General features: G+C 40.4%; 1 protein-coding gene across 6 annotated transcripts in view; it reads left to right on the forward strand.

The window, feature by feature from the left end:
- Positions 1 to 7,313: 7,313 nt before the first annotated feature.
- EPHA6 (EPH receptor A6) overlaps positions 7,314 to 24,348 on the forward strand; it is a 917,633-nt gene continuing 900,598 nt past the window's right edge. For all 6 annotated transcript variants that reach the window (XM_050957100.1, XM_050957118.1, XM_050957110.1 and 3 more), the window contains exon 1: positions 7,314 to 7,654. In XM_050957100.1, coding sequence (XP_050813057.1) covers positions 7,552 to 7,654 — 103 coding nt within the window. In that variant the 5' untranslated portion in view covers positions 7,314 to 7,551. The remainder of the gene's footprint in view (positions 7,655 to 24,348) is intronic.

Below are 24,348 nucleotides of genomic sequence, written 5' to 3' on the forward strand. Positions count from 1 at the left end.
GAGTTTACCTATGGCCAGTGGGGGAATCTGGGCCTACCCATGACTCCAAATTGTAACTCAGGAAGCCTGTACACAGCAGTCACGTACTGCTTATTCCAGTACATCACCACTATTTCTCTAGGACTCCTCCAATCTGACTCCTTTTATCTCCAGCCCTCTCTCAGAGTCAATATCTCCAAGCCAGAGAGGCACACCTTTCTTCACTCTTCTGGTCCCAGCCTGGACCTGACCTGCTAAGGCCCTGCAGTTCCTTTTATCTGAGCTTGCTTGGCTCTGATTAGCTGTCACTAGCCCTTCTACCCCATGGAGAATAAGGTCTATCAAGCTTTCAAGATGGCTGCTCCAGTGTAGCTTCTATAGATAGGATTGGCAGTAGGGACAGCTCTATGTATTTTGCTGCCCTAAGAACGGCAGTCAGGCGGCTTTCGGCCGCATGCCTGCAGGAGGTCCGCTGGTAATGCAGATTTGGCGGCATGCCTGCGGGAGGTCTGCCGGTCCTGCACCTTTGGTGTACCTGCCGCCAAACTGCCGCCAAAACCATGAGACCGGCGGACCTCTCGTAGGCTTGCTACCAAAGGTTGCCTGACTGCCACCCTCACGGCGAAAGTCAGGCCACCCCCCGCGGCTTGCCGCCCCAGGCATGCACTTGGTGCGCTGGTGCCTGGAGCCTCCCTAATTGGCAGACCCACCTTTGCTACTCTTTTCCTCCCACATTGCCACTTCCTGGGGTGGGGTGTAGCAAAGCAGCAGGGTGTCCAGTATTGGTCCACAAAGACCTGGTACACTCTATCACAAGGATTCTTGCATATAACTATAAAATGGCAGAATGTGGCCTTTTATTTAAAGTAGTAGCAAAAGAGATTGTATCAGCCACCCTGCCACAATTGTGAACAATTACTTGTCTTACTGTGGACCAGTTCAACATGGTGATTTAGAATTATAAGCTAGTAAGATAATATAGGCATGAATAGAGGTAGTGTTATTGTTCAAACAGAATGTTCATCTGTGGTAATGATGAACGTGTCTGATCCTGTGCCTGAAGCAATTTCAGCATTAAACTTTAGTTGGATAAGGGCAAAAAGATATGTCTTTATAATAAGTCTGGTTGTTTGCACTTCTTGTTATTTGTACTGTGCCACAGTTTACAACCTCAGTGTTTTCTCATTTTCTTCTACAAGGCAGTACTACTGAAAGAAAAACCAATCAGGAAGATTCAAATCTTTAAACAGATATAGTATTAGTTCAAGACAAACAGTAAGTAGCCACAGGGTTTGATTTCAGAAGCAATATATATTAACAAAGCACAGGAAGTTTCCCCATTTTTTCCTAAGCTATTGTAAAACTCAAGTAGAATATTTAGAAACAGATGGTTTCCATTTGTCCCAAGCTAACAACATTCTGAGAGCAAAACTCAGGAATTGTCGCTGTTTACAAGGTTACACTGATAATTTGTCTCATCTGGATTTTTGTTTTCAATATTTTATACTTTTCATGTAAGTACAGTTGTTTTGGTGGGGGGGGATTGGGTTTTCCCCAAAGTTCTTACCTTTTTCTATAGAGGAGATGCAAACATCAAACAATGCTGAATTTATTTGGAATTATTACACAATGAGCATTTTAATCAACGTTATCAGACTTGGGTCCCTAAAGTAAGGGATCTAAGTTTGAAAATGTGGTACTGTTATTATATTATAAATCCAATTGTGGGTATATTTCCATAAATAAACTTAATAAATTTAAAAATACTGGAAGTAAATATTTCAGTACATTTAATAATTATTTACATTGTAAATATTAGATTGAAACATTCTTATAAAGGAAGGTACAAAGCAATATACTCAGAAAAATTTAAATACAAGCCTATATGCAAGTATACCAGTTCACTGAAAATTAACAAGAGTCCAAATTCTTCCCTGAGACACACCTCAGCTTACTCAGATTGCCTCACTAAAATCAGTGGGGCTATTTGGGTAAGTTGAGCGCAATTTGACTCACTCTCTGATATCTGGACAGTTTATTTCATTGTCTTTCCCTGTCTTGACCCTCCCCCCCACAACACACACCTTTGAGTTCTTTGCACATAAAGCAGCTTACTCTGCTATTTTGGAGCCCAATTCCATTTGAAACAACATCAGTTGGAGTCTTCTCATTGACTTGAATGAGAGTTAGACCAGGCCCTTTTAAACTTAGGCCTAACCTACCTCTGTGAAATTTCATCAGCACATACAGTGGCTCATTCTTACATTTCACTTCTAAAGGCTCTTCCCAACTATGCTCCAAAATACATCTCTGATCTCCTTTTACAATTCTCTGCCCTCATTCCACGAACATATGGCCCCACTGACTTCAGAGTGCTAGGATTTTCACCTTTTTGTCTAAACACTCCCTTATTCCAGCCACATCTTTGACTCATTCCATATTTCCCACTGTGCCTGAAATATCCTTCTTATCTCAAGGCAGCAAGCTTCCACTGACTTCCTTCCAATCCCTTCTCAAAATACACTTAACCTTTGTGAACTTAGAAAACTATTAAAACTGCAAGTACAAACAAAAGAAACACTTTGCCTTGCTGATTACATTTTTACACATACAGCAGCAATATTTTACACTGTCAAAGAGTCAGAGTATGGCAGTAATGGGGAAAAACTATTTGTCCTGTATTAGTAACAGTTTACTATTAAATTTGCTAAAAGGTAAGGGCTGTGTTAAACTAACAGCACTGCTCACTGCAGCAACAATTCTATACAACAACAGAACTCACGTAAAATTCATTTGTATGGAAAAGTGTAATTTTAGAATCTTGAACACGTGACCTATTCTGTAAACTTGTTTTTGATGGAACTAACAAATCAACGGTATACTTAACTAATTAAGAATGCTAATAGCAGAGACAATTTTACAGAAACAATATATTAGATTTTAAGCCATATTTCAATTATTTTGTTGAGTTTATATACTCCAGATTAATTATTTTACTAGATTAATCTGTTTTTAATCATGGATAATTATTCAAACTTTTGGCTAAAATATGACAATATTTTAAAAAATGCTAAATCCCATCAACTCCCCAAAGACAATTGCATTTAATGACTACAGTAGATCTATCCTCAAGCCACCAGCTTTTTAGTCAAGATTTTATTTTATTTTTAACAAGTTCTCTATGTAAAAATACATGGAGAAAACAGTAAAATATTGTAACTATATCTGTTGTTAATTAACACTACAGTTTATTGTCATGAACAAAATATAAGATACATTCTATAGTTTTTTTCTACTAAAGAAAAGGCTAAGTTTGTTTACCTTTTATTATATTGTCTATGAAGTTTAATTTGATTCTATCTTAGTTAAATGTTTGTTTTTGTAGTGCATCTATCAGGGGAAAAATCAGTTTTGCAGAGTATATCACATTCAAAAAATACAGAAAAAAATCAAACAGCATTTTTTCTTTTGACGTGATGGATGAAATTCAGCACTGGCTTAAAGGGGTACAACTTCCTTGTTAAGAATATGCTCATTAGGAATCTTTGTTTCAGTTTTAAGGTGGCTCCAAAGTTCTATCCTCCCCTCTCTTGCTTTATTGCTGTTTTTTAAAGTTTAATGTTCCACCTGTTCCAAACAAATTGGACTAAAGATAGTGAAAATGATGCACACTATTTAAGATAGTTGCTGAGTTACTGGTCAGAGATTTCTGACTAGGCAAATTATACGGTTCCTGTATATTTATGCCTAGAGTGTTTGTTTGTATTTCCTTATTCTTTTATGCTTAGTGTGTTTGTGTTTAAATAAAACAAAGCATCTGATTAAGACTGCACTTGAAATTCATGGCAATAGGAAATTTCATCTAGCATTTACATGAACGTTAGGTTTGCCTTCACAGTAGTTTTGCAGAAATTCAGCATCTAGCTAGGTATTAGTTAATGGACACTTAAGATGAAGTGTTATCCCTTGTAGCTGTTCTCTTACATAACTGTTCCCTGTAGCTTGTGGAATTCAAGGTTAACTGTAGGTCAGACTGCACTTTACATGTTTAAGAAAACATACAAAGATTTTGCAGTGATATTATCATTAACTACAGCCTGACATGACATTTAAAAATAAAAAGGTTGTAAACCAGAATTTTTAGTGTTTTTAATTTAATTTGGATTTATTCTTCACAAGTAAGGATAGTTGATGTACAGTAAGCAACTTCCTTTTAAGTCATACAGTCACCTCTGAGGAAGGCATACAACAGTGTGTATTTTATTTTCATATATATACACATATGCAGGTAATGCTGTTTAAGAAAAATCTAATTTACACAGCCAAAATCTGCATTAATAACCATAAATGTGAGGGATGGAAGCCCACCTTAATCATGTTATTTGTATTGCTGCTTTATAATTTTAAAGTATATTTTAATTGACCACTGTATTACAATATTTTTTTAAATGTGTTTTAATTGGCCACTAACAGACAACTCTCATGGATAGGAACGAGATTAAATGATACACCTTAATCTGGAGGCACCTTTTTATTTTGGGGGGACTTAAGTGCTTCCTGTGATAATTTGGTTGTAAGGCATCCTGTTGAAACAAGAACAAAAGCAAATATGCATTTGAAATATCTGAGAGATCTGAATTCTCCTGAAAGAATAGAACTAAAATTTTATTCAATACTACTATTTCTTTGTTTCATTACAGTTTCATTAAAAAAAAGTAATGATGTAATTGTAAAGGTACTTTAACTGTGGCTTCCGTATGGCAGATGAATTTCTAAAAACAGAATCTAACTTTCTCCTCATGCTTCCAAAATGAAACTAGAGCAAGACACTAACATTTATCCAATTGTTGAGAAAATGTTTTTGTAATCTCCAGTTAACTTTCCCTTGCACAGGAAAGTAACTTCATAATAGGTTGTTACTAAAGCTAATGACATGTGAAGGGTTAACTTAGTTTAAGGTCAATATGTATCGCAAAAGTGTTGCCTAAAAGACTTGGAAATTTATTTTAGTAAAAGAAAAGTTACTTTAAATAGCTATTTTAAAGAAAACCTTAGTAAGAGAACCGATTCTAAATTTAATGCTTATCTATATTACAAAATAGTCTTGTTTCCATGAAATGCTTTATATTCTTAATCAAATTTAGGTATCTAAGTAAAAATTGCTGGATTTTCTGCAGTGCTGTGCACCTCTACTTGACCTTGCTGTTGACTTAAATGGGATTGGTAGTTGCTCAGCACCTTTGAAAATTAGAGTATTTTATTTCGTGTATAAATATGGGTTTGGGCACCTTATGTTAGGCTCCCAGATTTGAAAATATGGACCCCTGTGGGTTTTTTTCTGTAGCTCTACAAATTCAGGAACTCCAATATTCCCCTTAAACAGGGCCAACCATGGATTAATGGCAAAACAAATAACAGGGATGAGTGACACAGTATATAAAATGGTTATTTTAAATGCAATAGCTAAAATATTTAATCCAGCTCAAACAACAGTTAAAGTAATGCCTCGTCATGCATAGGGATATATTGTATTAATCTCTGGGATGGACCATTGATCTGATCAATATATATCCATTCCCCAGAATTACTTATGCTTCATATTTCTACAAAGGACAGAAAGTAGCATCCTTTTGTTGTTGTTGTGGGGAGGATTCACACACGAGGAGCTAACTGAATTAGAAAGGATCTACCATTCGTTTTTCTTCAGATCTACATGCCAAAAACATTTCTAGCTGGGATGTTTTGTGTGAACTGATCGACTTTTTTTTTAAAAGGCATTATAACTAGTAAATAGTAAGCATAGTTTTCCTACAATGCTTGATAACATAATAGTTGGTACACTGTTGTCCAGCTGACAATAGATTCCTTTTCTTTTGTTTCATATTCATTAATAAAAGTACCCTTATGAACTATATATATATATATATATCTGGGAGAGAAGTTCATAAGGGTACTTTTATTAATGAATATGAAACAAAAGAAAAGGAATCTATTGTCAGCTGGACAACAGTGTACCAACTATTATGTTATCAAGCATTGTAGGAAAACTATGCTTACTATTTACTAGTTATAATGCCTTTTAAAAAAAAAGTCGATCAGTTCACACAAAACATCCCAGCTAGAAATGTTTTTGGCATGTATATATATATGCACACACTCTTTCTTCCCATTAGTTCTTTGGCCCTTATTATTCTGACGAAAATGGGAACAAACTGTTCTAAGGAAGACAAATTCTTTAAGAAAAGAGCGAGGCAGTTAAAGAGAACGACCAAATTGCACAATATGCTGCAAGGTTGACTAGTACGCCTTTAAAAATGAGTTAAGTTTAGCGTAAGTGCATCTCTCCTCTTAAGATATTTTAATGTTTAGCCACAACCCTCCCCCCCACCCCCGCCCCGCATCCAAGCCTAGTGGAGGGATTTTTGTCTTGTCAACTAACCCCCTCTAGTGCTGAACAGGCTGCATATGACCTGCGGGCTGCTAGCAGCTTCCAGGCTAGGAAAGCTCTTCGCCGCTTGCTGCACACACACGCACACACATGCACGCACTCAATATCACCTCTTCTCAGGAGAGCAGCTGAGGAGGGGCTGGCGAGAGTCCGAGCTCTTCCTTGCTCTTCACCTCCCCCCCTCCACCTGCCACATTGTGCCCACATTTCGGACCAGCCGCATTGTTGCGATCCATTTCTTTTGGTTGGGGGAGGAAGGGTGTTCTGCAGCGAGCAATGCCCGCTGCTTGCAATGTCCGCCTGCCCAGGGGGACCCCCCGGCTCTGCACGTCCGACGCCAGCTCGGAGCCATCCCGCGGGCGCTAATGAGGGGTGATCGCTCCAGAGGCGGCAGAGAGGAGCGGCGGCAGCTCGCAAGGCTGCAGCCGACCTGAAGGCAAGGCAGCCCGGGAGAGAGCCGCCGCACCCGCACCGAGCGCCGCCGCCGGATTGCTGCTCGCGCCCCGGCACAGAGACCGCCCGGGAGGGGGCAGGCGCCGGGGCTCCTGCGCGCTGCAAGTTTTGCCGAGGTGTGAGGCTGCCCGGGGAGCTGTCCAGCTTTCTTCAGCGTCCTCCCGCCTCTGCCGAGGGGGGGCCCGAGGGCTGCAGCTCCCTCCTGGCTGCGGGAAGGGGGCGGCTGAACCGCCTTGGCGTCGGCTTTCGTGGGGGGGCCGGGCGGGATGGGGATGCTCCGGAGCAGGAGGCTGCCGCCGCTGTGGGGGCTGGTGCCGAAGCTGCTGCGGGGCTGACGGGGCTCGCGGCGGCAGCCCGGGCGGGAGGGCAGCGAGCTCCCGCGCCCCTAGGCAAAGTTCCCGGCGCTCCAGGGCCCCCCAGCCGGGACGGCAGCTCCAGCCCTCTGGCCGCTGTGGCTACTCCTCCCTCGGCCGCCCCGGGACCCCGCCAGCGGATGCAATTACTCCAGCCTATGCAGCACCTGGCGGCAGCCTTATCCGAGGCACCTGGCCGACTGGACCCTGCCCTCCGGCGTTGGGGCAGTAGCGTTTCCCACTGGCCTGGAGGAGGAAGAGGACCTGAAGCCCGCCCCGCCTTCCCGGGGCCAGGAGCAGGGGGCGCCGGCACCAGCCATGGGGGGTTGTGAAGCGAGAGGTTTGCTCTGGAAATTTGGCCTGTTCTTCCCTTTGCTGACGGGGTGTCCGGCGGGCTGCAGCCAAGTCTCCAGCAATCAAGGTAAAGGGAGGCGCTGCGGGGTGGGCAGGCATCACTCTGTGTGGCTGTGCTCAGATCAACTTTTCTTACCTCTAGGCACCTGGCTCTGGCAGTCGGGTGCTGGGGCGCGGGCAGTAGCCATGGCAATGACGGGAGCAATAAGCTTATCCTGCACGGCTGAGGGTACTTCGCTTTCTCTCTTCTAAGAGGGCGAATTGGCAGCCCCACTTCGGGGACTGATGGGCGATGTTCGAATTCTAGAGCACCAAGAAGAGGAAGAAGTTCGGGGGATTCCGCAGCCCCACCGACGGGGGCTGGTCCAGTGCTCTCCGAGGAAATGTTCTTAGTGAGCAGGAAATGTGGCACTGATTGAAAACCTCAGTGAAACTTGTGAAGACCTCAGCTCTTTAAGTTCACATGTTACCTACATACTATTCTTTTGGCTCAAGTGAGATCTATGGATGCAGGCAGCAAATAGATTAAATATTCTGCCCATTTCGGTAAAATACAACCTGTGTCGTCTTTCTAGGGATTTCTCTTGGGTGGGTTGATTGTTTTTGGTACAGATAATAGGAAACAGAAATACCTGTCTTCTTCGTTTGTTCTCTATGAATTATTTGGCAGGTAACTCCCTCAAAGGCAAGTAGATGCCTCTCTTTAAAACTTAGTGTTTCTGGAAAGGAAGCATGTAGTGTGTGTGTTTGAGATGTGGGGAGATGGGGGGAGGCTGAATATTAGAACTGTTTTATTTTGCAGTAAGGGACCAGTCATACCCTCTGAAGTCCACAAAAAAACTCCCTTGGGTTTCAAAAGGGATAAGACTGAACCCTAAAATACAATGATTAGAAAAGTGTGCCATCCTGAATTAAATTGGTGTGGTATAAAGGGGGCTTTTTTGCCCTATGATAGCAATATCAGAGTATGTAGTGTAGAAAGGAATCTTAGTCCTGATATAATTAAGATCGTATCCGACTTTCTGTATCAATGTCTGTTTTCATAAGTACATAACTGTACAGTAGAACTTGATCTAGGCTGAAAATTGGCACAGAATGGTAGCATATTTTTATTTAAAATTTGAATTTTAAGATGTGCGTTCCTCTTATTTAACTCAAGAAGCACATTCAAAAAAGAATTTTGGAAGCTCACGGCATCTAAAATGAGATGACTGCTCCCTCTATTAAGAAATCATAGAAAGATCTCAAGATGACATTTTAAACCTTATTTTGCACACGTGGCAATTCATCGTTGCCCAAAATGCTCATTTAATATATTATCACAGGTACATGCCACTTATGTATTACTTGACACAATGTATTTTACCCCCTTGGCTACAGTGTAGTCCATGCTAAAATGTAGTCTCTGTACCAAAAATGACTCTACACAGTAATCACTCTATTTAAAAAGATCCATAGAACATATACTATGTATTCAAGGCACATTAAGATTTTGTCAAAGAAATTAAAAGGAAACAAACATAGCTGAAGGTGAAACATACTATATTGCATGCTGTCCAACATCTGAGTAGAATAGAGCATTTCCTTAACTGCGTCCTTAATGTACTTTATTTTCCTGCCAAATACTGGAGGACATGTATGATATATTTAATCTTTAACTGTTTTGGATATTTTGGCATGACTCAACTTCATGTGAGGTAGCTGAAGGACAGTTTTAAAGGGACACATCCTAAAATGTTTATCTGAAATATTTTTAATTATTATGATTATAAGGAATACCTGAGATTGCCACAGTAGGAAAAGATTAGAGGAAAGGATTTTTTTTAAATCATGCATTTGATAACACTAACATAATCGATTTCATGTTTCCTCAGTACAAATAAATTTTAATGGATTTTTATCACAAGAATAGAAGAAAAAATAACATTTTTAGACACAGGAAAATGTGATCATAATGCAAAAATTTGTATGAGGAATCAGGGGCAGGTCTAGTATCTGAAACTATACTTAATACACGTTTTAAAAATTATTAGAGGTTAAGTTGGTAATGACTCTTCTATAATAAACTTTTTAAGAGTTCAGGTATTGTGATTTTTACATTTATAATGTTACCAAAACCATTGAGTACATATCCTTTTTTCCATAGAAAACACAAATCTTCCATAGCACCACAATATTGTTAGTCTTTTAGCTCACTTCTTGCTAGTGCGTACTAAAGTCTGCTATATTACAAGGCCTATCCAGGCATACAAATATATATGTAGTTAATAAAGCAAAGTTTGTAGTCCTTTTGACAAATTTAAAGCCTGATTATTTGGACTAAGGATAAAGATTTTTGTAGGAAATAATTTAAATTAGATTAATATCTGCTAATTGATGTGTATAGGGATAATTAAGGTGGCAATAATGTTTAAGCATAGTTTACCTTACAGGGTCAAAAATTATGAAGAAAAAGTTAAGTAAAACAAATTATCCCAAAAGAGAGTTCCTCCACGATTAGTTACTTTTAAAAAAATATTTTTGAAAGTTTTTTTAAATGCCTTTCAATAGATTTATTCAAAGAAAGAATTTTGGGATATTCAGTTATTTGCTGAGTACAGTACTGTGGAATTTCCTAACTGTTTCATAATTTCTCCTTTTACACTTCACTTGTGAAAACTTTCAGTAATCTAGAGGTCATTTTTGAGCATCATGATTATATTACAAAAATCACACAGTTAAAAAATCCTACTCAATCTGATATTAATAATGAATTGGAAATAACTAAAATAGGCCCCAAATCCAAAATGCACACATAAGAGCATCTGCTTAATAAAATGTTATCCGATGAAGTTTAGTTTTAATGGAGACTTTCTCAGAACAGAGTGAAAGCTAAGAAATATTGCATTAACTCAAGGTGGAATTGAATGGAAAATCTGGATACACTGGGGAAGTCATTCATTATATGAACACACTCAAAGGATTAGTATTAAAATACTAGTTACTTAAATTTGGAAACCCAAATGTTAAGCACCTATAAGAAAATTTCAAGATCTGATGTAGTGCACTAAAGAAAAAAATAAGATATTGCTGTACTCAAGTTTCATATGGCAATATTTCAGAATATTAATTTTGAAAATGGAGTTGGGTAAATCGTAATAAAAAAAGGCTGATTAACTTCTATTGAGTTTTGAGTTTAGCTTTAAGATTTGATGTTTTTGACCTCTTATCTTTCAATTCATATTTGCAAATGGTGAAGACATAAGTCAACATTAATATCAAAAGTCTAGAAGAATCTCAAAGGAATATTCTTCCAGGAGAAAAATAGAAAAATGAAATAAATTACTCTATCCCACCATGGTAACGAAAAGACCCTTTAATGCAGTGTTTGCAGTTAATCCTCTGAATTGATGTATTTCAGTATCATGTCAATAGTATACTCCAGTTTATAAAGGAATAAGTAAATCCATAGATTCAGAATAGGTAAGGGTTCTTTTCCTTTAAAAAAAAACAGACTGAAACCTTTAATTTTTTAATATAGTTCCTAGACTCTTTGGTTCTTACCCTTCACTCAGTAAATCAATGCATAATGTCTTGTTCTATCTGTAGCAAAGCAGACTGAAACAATAGTATTGACAGAGGAGTGAACTTACTCATTTATCTTAATGGAGTGGTGAGTTCAAAAATAAATTGCAACCATCCTAAGAGCTAGTTTCTGCTGTTAAAAAGATCTGTGGACAGATGAGATAATTGTCCACACATTTCTGTGCAGAAGCAGTGAATCAGAAATCAACCTTAAACAGGCATTCTTGCAACATAGACCTCAGTGGGTGGATCTCGGGTGGGATGTTTGTCCGGACTCACATTGTTCAGCTACCAATATCCAGCCACTAGCTAGCTGCATAAATGAGACTAGGTTTTATCCTGTATTGCTGCTTAGTTGTTTGGCTGTCAAACGCAGAGCAGACTTCTGCTGTATTCTCGAAGATACAGAAAGTAGCATCCAAACTACAAGTCACTTTATCAGAAATTATACTTATCTAGAAGATGTGGGTCACAACAGATCATTCAACAAATTATTCAGCAATCCCAGATATTTTTAAAATATCTTATGTTGGAAGATCACAGAACCAACAATTCCTGGGCTGTACCCTCTATTAAGTTATTTACCATTTTCTGTCACCAAAAGTTTAGAAAGAAGAAGAAAATGACAGGGACTGCAGAATTTTATAGCATGTTCCATGCATGTCAGTGAACTTTAAGAGCAAGTCATATACCTTTTTGGATTTTATGTATCAATGCATTTTGCCAGCTTCTGAAATGTACAAGCTTGGTCTGTTTCATGCTATTTTTAAAAGGAAACTAAATCCTTTGTCCACATAGCACAAGTGATCAGTATCAAAATGATGTCAAATTTTAATGATGAGATTGATTTCCCTTCCCCATCACCTTCAGTAAAATTGAAAAGCATGGGTCAAAGTACAGATAGTAGTGGAGCCTTTCAGCTGTAGGTCAGTACTTGAAATCTGAGACAGATTAGTAGTCATTATCAGCTGAAGGAAGTTGCAGGATTTTTTTTTAAAATCCATTTCCTAATAGATAAATACGTACCTCGTATACAACACTGTCATAATTGCACATGCTGAAACCACAAACAAGAATAATGAGCATACAGAGTCAATGGGTACAGAAATTGAACTACTTGCTTGCTATACTACAAGGTTTACCTCCATGTCAGGACTTGAGACAGTATGAGGAAAGTTGTACTGCCTATTGTCAACATTGTACTTGTAGGCCAGGGGGGGACGGGGGGGGGGAGGCGTCATTCTGGATTGTCCCTCTATACCTTTTCTTAACATTAAAGTCACTATGGAAAATATGAGGGAAAATGAAAAAAAGCAACTGTACCAGTCTTGGAGAAGTGTACAACTTCCCTTTAAAAGACCATAAAATGAATAATGAGAACAAGATTATTTCTGCCTCAAGCTATCAATAATTTTTATAGAACTTAAACTATTCCAGAGTTTCCTAGAGCCGTATAATAATCCTGAGTGCTAATGACAGCACTGGAAACTTCTCAGTAGCAGATACGCGTGCAGCTTTATATATCTAGTAGTCTAGAATATCTGAGATAAACAGATTTGAAGAGAATATTGGTTCTAAATGCTGTTAGCACTTTCAGTTCATCTCTATTTGGCAGTAGTGAAAGTGAACCCAGTGAACTTTAGTTTCCAAACACCTTCAGATCATCATGAAGTAACTCTCTTTTCAGACTTCATTATAATGGATAAAGATGAATTTAATCAATGGAGTGGAATGAAAGAGCAGGATGATGTAATTGTATCACCCAAGGATGATAAAGTACTTTCTAGTTTACTAATAACCAAGTAGGATGTTAAACATTGTCTCCTAGGAACAGACATTTTTTAAATCAAGAAGCCTTGGTAACTTGCATCCAAGAATCCTAAAAGAGTTCTCTGAGAAAATCTCTGGCCTGCTTATGTCAATTTTTAATAAATCTTGCAATACCAGGGAAATTCCAGAAGACAGAAAGAGTATTAATGTTCTGTCAATATTCAAAAAGGGCAAGCAAGGTTACTATAGACCTGTCAGCCTGACATCAGTCCTAGAGAAAATAACGGAAACGTTAATACTGGACATAATTAATAAAAATTAAAGGATAGGGATGTAATGTCAGTCAACATGGTTTTATGGAAAATAGGTCTTGTGAAACAAACCTAAGCATACTATGGAACTTTTAGTGCTTAGTAGCAAGGTAATCCAACCTTCTTCTTTTTTCCATTGATGTCCTTCATTCCAATTATGATTTTGTTACCAATTTTGCAATGAATTCATTTGTGGATGCACCATTCTTGTCTTTCCCATGTCTAAGAATAACACTGTTCATTATTAGTAGGCATTAGAGATTCTGTTCATTTATTCCTGTGAGATTCCATTTAATTTAGAACATTACTTCTAAGGTGTATATATTGCTGAGTACAGTTCACTGGTAAATTCTGCTTCAACTCAAGTGCTCATTTCACAGGTGTCCTCTGCCTGAGGCCTGTTTATATATCTGAGGCCTGGTCTACACTACATGTTTAAACCGATTTTAGCAGCGTTAAACCGATTTAACGCTGTACCCATCCACACTACAAGGCCCTTTATATCGATATAAAGGGCTCATTAAATCGGTTTCTGTACTCCTCCCCGACGAGAGGAGTAGCGCTAAAATCAGTATTACCATATGGGATTAGGGTTAGTATGGCCGCAAATCGACGGTATTGGCCTCTGGGCGGTATCCCGCAGTGCACCACTGTGACCGCTCTGGACAGCAATCTCAACTCGGATGCAGTGGCCAGGTAAACAGGAAAAGCCCTGCGAAATTTTGATTTTCATTTCCTGTTTGCCCAGCGCGGAGCTCTGATCAGCACGGGTAGTAATGCAGTCCCAAATCCAAAAAGAGCTCCAGCATGGACCGTACGGGAGATACTGGATCTGATCGCTGTATGGGGAAACAAATCTATTCTATCAGAGCTCCGTTACGGAAGACAAAATGCCAAAGCATTTGAAAAAAAATCTACAGGCTACATACACAGTGCTGCGTAACAAGTGTAACGGGGAGCCAGAGACTCAAACGGACGCTCATGAAGGGAGGGAGGGGGTACTGAGGACTCCAGCTATCCCACAGTCCCCAGCAGTCTCCGAAAAGTATTTGCATTCTTGGCTGAGCTCCCAGTGCCTGTAGGTTCAAACACATTGTCTGGCGTGGTTCAGGGAATAGATCGTCAATTTACTCCCCCCCACGTGAAAGAAAAGAGAAAGAAATCGTTTCTTGACTTCTTTCAATGTCACCCAATGTCTACTGAATGCTGCTAGTAGACGTGATGCTGCAGCAGTGAAGAGCAGTATCCGCTCCTCTCCCCTCCCTGATGGCAGACGGTACATGCTTGATAACTGCTGAATACCCCTGGCTGGCCTCAGGGGCGCCTGGGTAAAAATAGGAATGATTCCTGGTCATTCCCAGTAGATGGTACAGAACGGCTGGTAACCGTCTTCATCATAGCCACTGGGGGCTGAGCTCCATCAGCCCCCTCCCTTTCCTGTGTAAAGAAAAGATTCTGTCCTGCCTGGACTATCATGGCAGCGGCCTGCTGGGCTCCTCTCCCCCGCACCCCTTAATGTCCTGCCTGGACTGTCATAGCACGGGGAGGCTGCCTCCCCCTCATTTTATCTCACTAACAAGTCACTGTTTCTTATTCCTGCATTCTTTATAACTTCATGACACAAATCGGGGGGACACTGCCACGGTAGCCCAGGAAGGTTGGGGGAGGAGGGAAGCAACGGGTGGGGTTGTTGCAGGGGCACCCCCCGTGAATGGCATGTAGCTCATCATTTCTGCGGGATCTGACACGGAGCAGATGTGCTCTCTGATACACTGCTTCTCTAGTACACTTGCCCCAAATTCTAGGCAGGACTGACTCTATTTTTAGAAACCATAAAGGAGGGATTGACTCGGGGAGTCATTCCCAGTTTTGCTTTTGCGCCCCCGGCCGATCTCAGCCAGGGGCACCCATGATAGCAGCAGACAGCACAGAAGGACAGATAACCGTCATCTCATTGCTAAATATCACTGGCAGCAGACAGTACAGAACTACTGGTAACCGTCTCTGCTATCATGCAAAAGCAAATGAATGCTGCTGTGTAGCGCTGGAGTATCGCCTCTGTCCATGGCACCCAGTACACATATGGTGACTGTAAAAAAAAGAGCTGAACGGGCTCCATGGTTGCCGTGCTATGGCGTCTGCCAGGGCAATCCAGGGAAAAAGGGTACGAAATGATTGTCTGCCGTTGCTTTCCCGGATGAAGGAATGACTGATGACATTTACCCAGAACCACCCGCGACAATGATTTTTGCCCCATCAGCCACTGGGCTGTCAACCCAGAATTCTAAGGGGTGGGGGAGACTGCAGGAACTATGGGATAGCTACAGAATAGCTACCCACAGTGCAATGCTCTGGAAATTGATGCTAGCCTCGGACCATGGACGCACACCACCGAATTAATGTGCTTAGTGTGGCCGCGTGCACTTGACTTTATACAATCTGTTTTATAAAACAGGTTTATGTAAAATCGGAATTATCCCGTAGTGTAGACGTACCCTGAGAGTACAATCCGACCTGAAGTCTTTTTTGTTTGTAGTTCTAGCAACTCTGGAATGTTTTGCTGATGTGTCATTGTTCAGTAGATGTCTGATGTATGATGTCTAAGCATTTCTAGCATTTGTTGTCTCAAGTCTATGCATTTGGACTAAATTCCAACAAAGACTGCAGAATATAGAGCTGGTTGAATAATTTGAAAATATTCATTATAACTTTTGACATGGTTTTAATGGAAGTTATTAATGTCTAATTTTGTTCACTATTCAGTCAGCTCTATAAGCAGTCAAATAGCATTAGCTAAGTAATTCACAATTTTTCTACCACTTGGTAGTTTTCTGTAAATATTTTTCCACTGTTCAACTGGCTCTACTGCATTTTAAGCCCCTTCAACCTCTGAGCAGCACCTGGTACTAAATATTATCCATATGTATCTTAAAGTTCAGCTGATTTGCACAATAACTGCAAAATTCACAAATTTCTTTGGTATACGAATTAGAACTGGTCATAAAATGGAATTTCCTTTCTGTGAGAAATTCTGACACTTCAAAATTTATTTAGGTATGAATCAGAACAAAAAACCTAAAATTTCCCACAACACACATTCTGAATATTTTGAAGCCATAGAAACATTTAGTTTCAATAATATGGAAACATAATAAAGAATATTAACTATAACAGAGGCACAGCTCATAGTACTGCTTATTAAGGTTGCCCAACACTTCCCAGTTTAAGACTCAGTTTTCAATTTCTTATAAAACTTTGCCAAACTTTAATTGTTTGAGCTAATATTTACCATGTGGATGAATGTCTCAGGGTGAATTTATTTGGAAAATTTCAGTCAAATTGATTTATCTGTCCTCAAAAATGAGGTTATGAAAAAATACACTGCCAATATATTTGTAACATTAAAAACAACCTTTCCTTTGGAAAGTTATTGCATCCCTGTGCTTTGGAACAAATTTGGCAGGTGTGGGCTTTGCGTATTGCTGTCCCTCTTAAAATCTTTCCATATGTTGTCAAATTAGAGACCTTTGAAAAATTGCAGTTCACGCATGTTCACTGTAGACTTGCCAGTGCTTAGCAGCTAAACCCCAAAAGATTCCACCTTAATTGAGCATGCTCAAGCCTCTGGTGACTCCTAGTGTAGATTTAATTGTGCATGTGCCATCCCCACAGACACTGAGCATATTCCTTCATCTCATACCTCCTGGTGCTGACCAGACTATGCATGTGCCAGCCCCACAGGGCAACTGAACATGCTAAACCCCCTCACAGCTTGTACACATGACAGGACTATATATACATCATCTCCACAGACCAGTTGAGCATGTTTCCTTCTGCTGAGGACTACAGGAAAAAGTCAGACTTTCCCCATAAAAATGGCTGTTCCAGGCTGGGTACCAGAACTGAGAACAGGGAGCCGGTCTCTCCTGTTTTCTTGGTGAATTCCTGCCAGCACCCAGGCAGTGTGGAGGAGGAAGCTGTCTGATTCAAATGCTGAGGGGACAAAAACCGGGTCTGGTGAATTGCAGGGTAGGACTGGGGAAGTAAAGCTTGGAGGTGAAGGCCAGGATGGAGGCTGGCAGTGTTTGAATGCCTTGAACAGCAGCAGTGTTTGCAATATATAATCAAACTGTAATGTTGTCATTATTGTTATGATACTTGTAGAACATATAGTACATTGAAAAAGTTCCAATCTCTGCAATTCTTTTTGCTATAATTTCTTCCAATTCTCCTTCATCATTTATTTTAATTCTCTGTATAGCTTAATAGTCAGCTTAATTTTTTACCTCTCTGTTAGCTTCAGTTTTGCAATTTTATTTCTTAACATCCAATTAGTCTCATCCTACTATATTTCTAGATAGTTGGTCAAATTCAATGCATATTTTTGTATAACGATACATTGGTTGTTAAATTTAGTATTAGGCTATCATCTGCAAGTGACATTATTGTATGATTCTTTTCCCAGTATTATTCCTGCTCTTTGTTTGCTTTTGTAATCCCAATGGCTCCAAAACTAAGGAAAACTATTGTGGTGAAGATGGGATATCTCTGGCCTCTCAATGCTTATGACTTATGTCTGGGAGCAACTTCACTCACAGGAGTATAAGCAAGTGTGTGTACTTGTTCCTTAAAAGTTGTAGCAGGAAGTCAGGCAGTATTATGGGATGGGAAAGGATCTAGTTAAAATGCTGGAATGAAACAGGCATTGGTAGCTTGAGAGCTAATACTCTGTCGTTTATTCTAATAAAATTCCTTTTTCTGGTGGGAAGAAAGTGACAAGTGGGAAGATTTTGGATCTTAGCAGCTGTTGATTTTGTTGGGAAAGGGTTGAATAAGTTCTGTGAAATCATTTAGGCCACTGGATATAAATAAGGTGGGAATGGGTCTCTGAGGAAGAAGACCTAGGGTGTGGAAACAGCAATCCCAAAGTAGGCAGTTCTGGGGCAGCGTAACCAAAGGAGAAGTTTGGACCTGAATGTTACCATATTGATTCCTTTGTTGTTAAACCCAAATCCCAGAAATAGTGAGCTTCGACTCTAGATTATGTGTGGACTGATTTTTGTAAAGCAGTTTAGGAAAAGTGCCTGTTTACATTAGCTTTACCATGATCACTTAATAGTGAGTAGTCCAGTACAATTTGTGTGGGTAAAGATCCTCACCTACACATAGGTGTAGGATCAGGCCCTTGTGCAGGAAAATTCAGCTGACATATAAGATTTTTATACACTTTCTCTGGAAACCAACTTTTGATAAAGTGACAGAAAATAGTAGATAAAATTATCCAGAGCATTTCATTAATTTTTTGGGGTGTTTGCCAAGGAATATTTAGAATTCTTCACAAAAAGCTATATAATTATTAAATCCCTCCTTCTCAATTAACATCTTTCCCCCAATTATTAGCTAAAAGATAACTTAAATTACACTGCATAGTTTTCAAAATCATTTCTAACAAGACAAAATTGTGCACTTCCTTGTCTGTGTACTCTGATTTGTGTAGGTTTTATTTAAAAAAAAATTATTAATTTTGTTAAGGCCAATAAAAAAAACATGAGTTTTGGTGAAACTTTAATTGTCATCTATTTGTCTTAAGTTGTTGACCAGGCAACTTCTTTACTTTATACCCAGATTTACTATACCTAGGCTTCAACCCAACAAGTCTCTGTTCAGGGGTGGAAGTAACTTAAAGAATTTACCAGTATTCCAGAGTCCTGAGCGGGGCGCGGCCTCAACCAGAAGAAGCGGGGCCTTTGAACGTTTAAGACAAGGAGAGGCTTATTTTGGAAGCTTCTCAGTAAGTTACAGCAGGAGTCCTGACTTCAGAGAAGTATGCAAGCTGGAAGCTACCACAGACTCTAGGGACATGACTAACCTTCCTCTGGGTCAAAGTTATAAGCGACAGTAAACAGAGTGTTGTAATGGAAAGTGTTGGGCAATTTTAACTATAGGCTGTGCTGTCAGCCCTGCCAATAATAAAATTATAAACTATAAATTATATAAGAAACTTTAGTAACTAGACTGTATGTACGTATACTAATTTAGCATGTATAGAGTGTCTTTCATCTGAACACACTCTCAATACAAACATTAATATAGGAAAAGATATCAATTTTACAGATGAATAAACCAAGGCATAGAGTGATTGTGATTTGACTTAGAGTGATTGTGATTTGACTAAGATCACATAGTGATTCAGTGGTAGAGTTGAGAATAGAACACCAAGATTTCCTTGTATTAACTGCGATAATGATGCATGTAATTCACTTCCCTTTTCCTTCCTCAATTCTAGTCCTTAAATAATATAGCATCCTCTTTTTTGCCATTGTACATCACAAGTTCCTGTAATATTTAATCTGTACACTTCACTATTTATCATTTTCCTTTCTAATTTTGTAATAAGTAGTTTTCTTTTTAAATAATGTCCTGCAGCTTTAGCGTTACTGGTTTTCCATCATATTAGAGTAAATTGGGGAATTATTTTTAATAACTACAGTCTGATAGATCATGTATTTTATACTTGGGAGATGTGCCTCAAGAAATATATGATGATTGAAATTGGTGCCACAGATGGATATTTTGAAAACAAAAAAGAAAATCAATAATAGATTAGGCTTGATTAGATGTTGACATTTAGCACTGCAGATCTAGAATGTTAAAATTTACTGACAAGACAATCTTCCTCCTAATTTGCAACAGTACCTCTATTCTTAGTTCATATATATCATTGTGCATCTATTGTAAAGGTTAATGAAGAAATGATAATAAAATTAGCAAAAAGCTCATCTGATTGTTCAGAGATTAGCCTAAAGGGTTGAATGTTTTATAATCTACATTGTCATATGTGAAATCTAATATTTTTGTTATATTAAATTTTATATTGCTAAAATATTTAGGTGAATCCGAAGACCCTTATGGCCACATTTTTTCCTCTCACACCAATTTTATTTGTATTGTTGTTCTATTGAACTGAGTGAAGTTACTCCTGAATTACACTGATTTAAACTAGAGGAGAATCAGCTCTATAGTGAAACAGCATTAAGCCACTGCTTGTGGTTTTAATAAACATATCAAACACTGGTCCTAGTGTGGAACATTATGGCACCTTACTGTTAAGTGGTGCCATAATGAACAGTGATACTTTATTCCTAACCTTCTTGTCTCTTAACTAGTTTTTGATCTTAACCAGTTTTTGATCCATGACAGTTTTTGATCCTCTCACTCCATTAGTGCTTAGTTTGCTTTCTAGCCTCTTGTGAAAGACTTTGTCAAAATCTCCTAGGTTAGCTTTTCCAGTAGCTAGTTAAATATGGCTGAAGAAGCCACGAATTGCTGCTTGACACTTCCTCCTTTAATCTCCATCCTCACAGGTGACATTTTCTCATTTACAAGTGACAAATGGTAGTTTAGAATATTAAGAATATTTTTTATTGTTCCTGTTCTCAAGCTTCTTCCATACTTTCACTATGAAAATATCTTCTTGTTTTATTAAATTCACTTTTGGTGTTTGCAAAGACCCCCTCCTGTTTGTCCCCAGGAACAAAAAATGCCATTGAACATCCTTAGTTTAACTGTAAATGTTTTAATTCCACCTCTCCCAAGCCCCAACAGCATTTGTACTAAATTGTCAGGGTTTTCGTGGCTCTTCAGTTTCTAAAGCAGTGGGCTAGGGGAGAGAATATCTGTGGGGAAAGGCAGAGAGGGACTGGTTGTTAAAAACAGAGAGAGTAAGTTACAAGTGTAACTGCCTTTGACCCTAAAATCTCTATGGATATGTTTTCGAATTAGTTAAACAGCAGTGGGTTTATTTTGCTCTTCCCTATTTATGTATAATGGGTTGAGGGGTATAGTTTTTTGCTTGAGTGAAGTAGTCCCAACTGTGTACCATTTTCAATTGGTGCACAATCATGACATCATCAAAATGTCCCAACCAGCCAATCAAACTGCAGCTTCCTCAACCAGACTGTAGTCGTTCTCACTGAGGGCCTTTACATATAGGTTGCATCGGCATCCTCCTTGTCACCCTTCCTGTTTAATGTGCATGTACAGCGGATAAAGATGTTTTAGATCAGGGGTCTCAAACTCAAATGACCATGAGGGCCACATGAGGACTAGTACATTGGCCCGAGTGCCGCATTACTGACACCCTCCCCCCCGCCCTCCTCCCCACTCCCACTCCACCCCTTCCATGAGGCCCCACCCCTGCCATACCTCTTCCCACCCTTGCCTGCCCCTATTCCAACCCCTTCCCCGAAATCCCTACCCCAACTCTGCCCCCTCCCTGCCCCCAGGGGGGGCAGGAGGGGTGTGCGGTGTGGTGGAGGCTCAGGGCAGGGGGTCAGGGTGCAGGAGAGGTGCAGCAAGGGGCTCAGGGCAGGGAGTTGGGGTGTGGGGTGCAGGAGGGGTGAGGGGTGTGGCAGGGGGTCAGGGCAGGGAATCGGGGTGCAGTAGGGGTGCAGCAGGGGGCTCAGGGCAGTGGGTTGGGGTGTGGGGTGCCGGAGGGGTGGGGTATGGGGTGCAGAAGGGGTGAGGGGTATGGCAAGGGGTCAGGGCAGGGGATCAAGGGTTCAGGAGGGGTGCAGCAGGGGGCTCTGGGCAGTGGGTTGGGGTGTGGGGTGCAGGAGGGGTGAGGGGTGTGGCAGGGGGATCAGGTCAGGGGATTGGGGTGCAAGAGTGGTGCAGCAGGGGGCTCAGGGCAGTGGGATGGGGTGCAGGAGAGGTGAGGGGTGCGACGGGGTCAAGGCAGGGGATCGGAGTGCAGGAGGGGTGTGGCGGGACTCAGGGCAGTGGGTTGGGGTGCAGGAGGGGTGTAGGAGGGGGTTCAGGGCAGGGGGTCAGGTGTAGGGTGCAGCAAGGGGCTCAGGGCAGGGGGTTCAACTGCAGGAGGGGTTCAGGGGGGCAGACTGTGAAGTGGCGTGCACCAGGGGCAGGGCAGCCTCTCTGCCTGCCTGCCTGCCCCCCGTGCCGCTCCGGGAAGTGGCTGGAATGTGGTGGAGCAGAGGACAGGGGGGGTGTTGCTGTTGCTTCAGGCATGACCCCAGTGTCTCCCATTGGCTGGCAATGGGGAACCACAGCCAATGGGAGCTGCTGGGGGCAGTGCCTGAAGCAACATCAACACACACCCCTGCACCTCTTCTCCCCAAGTTCTGTCCGCTTCCCAGAGCGGCGGAGGGGCAGGGCAGGCAGACAAGCAGGGAGCCTGCCCTGCCCCGGTGCATGCCGGGACAGAGTCGCTCTATGTGTAAACGCTTGGGGAGGGCGGGGGGGCCGCAAGGAGCTCATGGGCCGCAGAAAATAATGCGGTGGGCCGCGTGTTTGAGACCCATGTTTTAGATGGTGTCTCCAATATGACATACAATTTGACTTTTCATTACACCTGATGGTCTCTGAAGGAAATGAGTAAATAAGTAAAATAACGCAATTTACGCTTAATCCAGATAATGAGGAAGCAGAGCTGATAATAATGGGAAGAATACAATGGAAATGGCCAGGAACTTTGGGTGTTCCTGTTTCCAACTCTCACAATTTTATCGAGTCACACAATATTTTGTGCTTTTCTTAGAGCTCTAGCTTCTGGAATTAGGTTATTACCTGAGAATCTCAGTTTTCATTAAAGAAAAGTACTTTTCTAGCCTTCATGGTTGCAGGGAAAAACTTGAAAACATAAACCGTAAACATTCCAATGCCAGAAGGTAAATAAAAATAACTCCAAATAAAATATTAAAAAAAACTTCATTAGTTTTAAGCCAGTCTTTCAGGGGGCGATGGGAGGACTAACATGATGTTTTGATGTTTGAAACCTTGAGTAGGCCGGAGTGTACCTTTTAGTGGAATTCCTTCTATGACATTTGCTAATAAGGCTTTCTGTCATGGGGTCATTTTGGATCCATTTGTGCACATGGACTCTCAAGTAACATCTGTCGTTTCTACTGTAGTGCCTTTTCCCACCATAATTAGCATGGAAGCTGACTGGTGCTTTTCCATGTGTACCTCACCACATTGATTCATGCAACTGTAATCTCTAGGTTAGATTACTGCAATGTACTCTACTTGGGCTACCTTTGAAAAGGGCTTGGAAAGATTCAGCTAGTACAGAATCCATCTGCTCATCTCTTGTGAATGGCAAGTTATTGTGAGCATATAGCTCCACCATGGCATGCTCTTCACCTAATACCTATTTGCTATCAGGTTGATTAGCCCACTGACACTCAAATGGTCAGAGATGCCCCTCTCTGTATATATCCTATGGAAAGAGTGAAAATGCTTTTCTGATCGGGGTCTTTTTTATTACCAGAGTCTGGTGAGCTAGGGAGAATTGTGTAAGATTTCTTTGACCTTAGCTGGTATTTTCTTAGTAGGACATATGTTTATATTGGGCTTGATTCTGTGGGCTTTCTCCCTACTAGTCCTTGTGCAATTAGTCATGTTCACCAGGAACCACACATGTCAGAGTTGGCAAATATAGATTTTTCATTAATGTAAGGCAACACCTGCAAAATACAAAACTCTCAGGTATAGAAATTCAGGCAAATTCATGGAAGAAAGTTAAGAATGTGGCCCTGTGTTTAAATTTAGTCATAGATAGCAGAAGTATAGCACTAGTACTGTATGATCATTTGTAAACCTGGATGCCAAATTAGTCATGACAGTCCTTATTTAGATATGTAAATAAGTGGCCTGATTCTCAGAGCTGCTGAGCACTGACAACTCTGATTTGACATTTACTCAGCACCTCATTAAATAAGGCTATTCACTTAGGAATTTACATGTGTTTAACTAATTTTAGGCACTCAAGTTTGAAAATTTTGGTTTAAATGCACCATATGTTATAAAGATGTTTGTGTTCTAATTTTAAATGCAAGTAAAAGAAGAAAACACTCTTTCTGGGAAAACAAGAATCAGATTTTAATATGCAAGGGTTTATGATGAGTTATCAAACTAGCACTCTACAGTAAACAGAGACTATTAAAATGAAGAACAAAGCAGAGGAATAAGCACAATCCAATTACATGTTCAACAACTCAAGATGCAAGAAGAACGCACTTATAAGCATTCCACTATGGTGCTGGACTTCATCAAGGTGCTATTTTGAAAGCAAATGTAAAACCAAATTTCTGTGTAC

The sequence above is a fragment of the Gopherus flavomarginatus genome, chromosome 1 (assembly GCF_025201925.1).
Source record: "Gopherus flavomarginatus isolate rGopFla2 chromosome 1, rGopFla2.mat.asm, whole genome shotgun sequence".
Lineage (NCBI taxonomy): Eukaryota > Metazoa > Chordata > Testudines > Testudinidae > Gopherus > Gopherus flavomarginatus.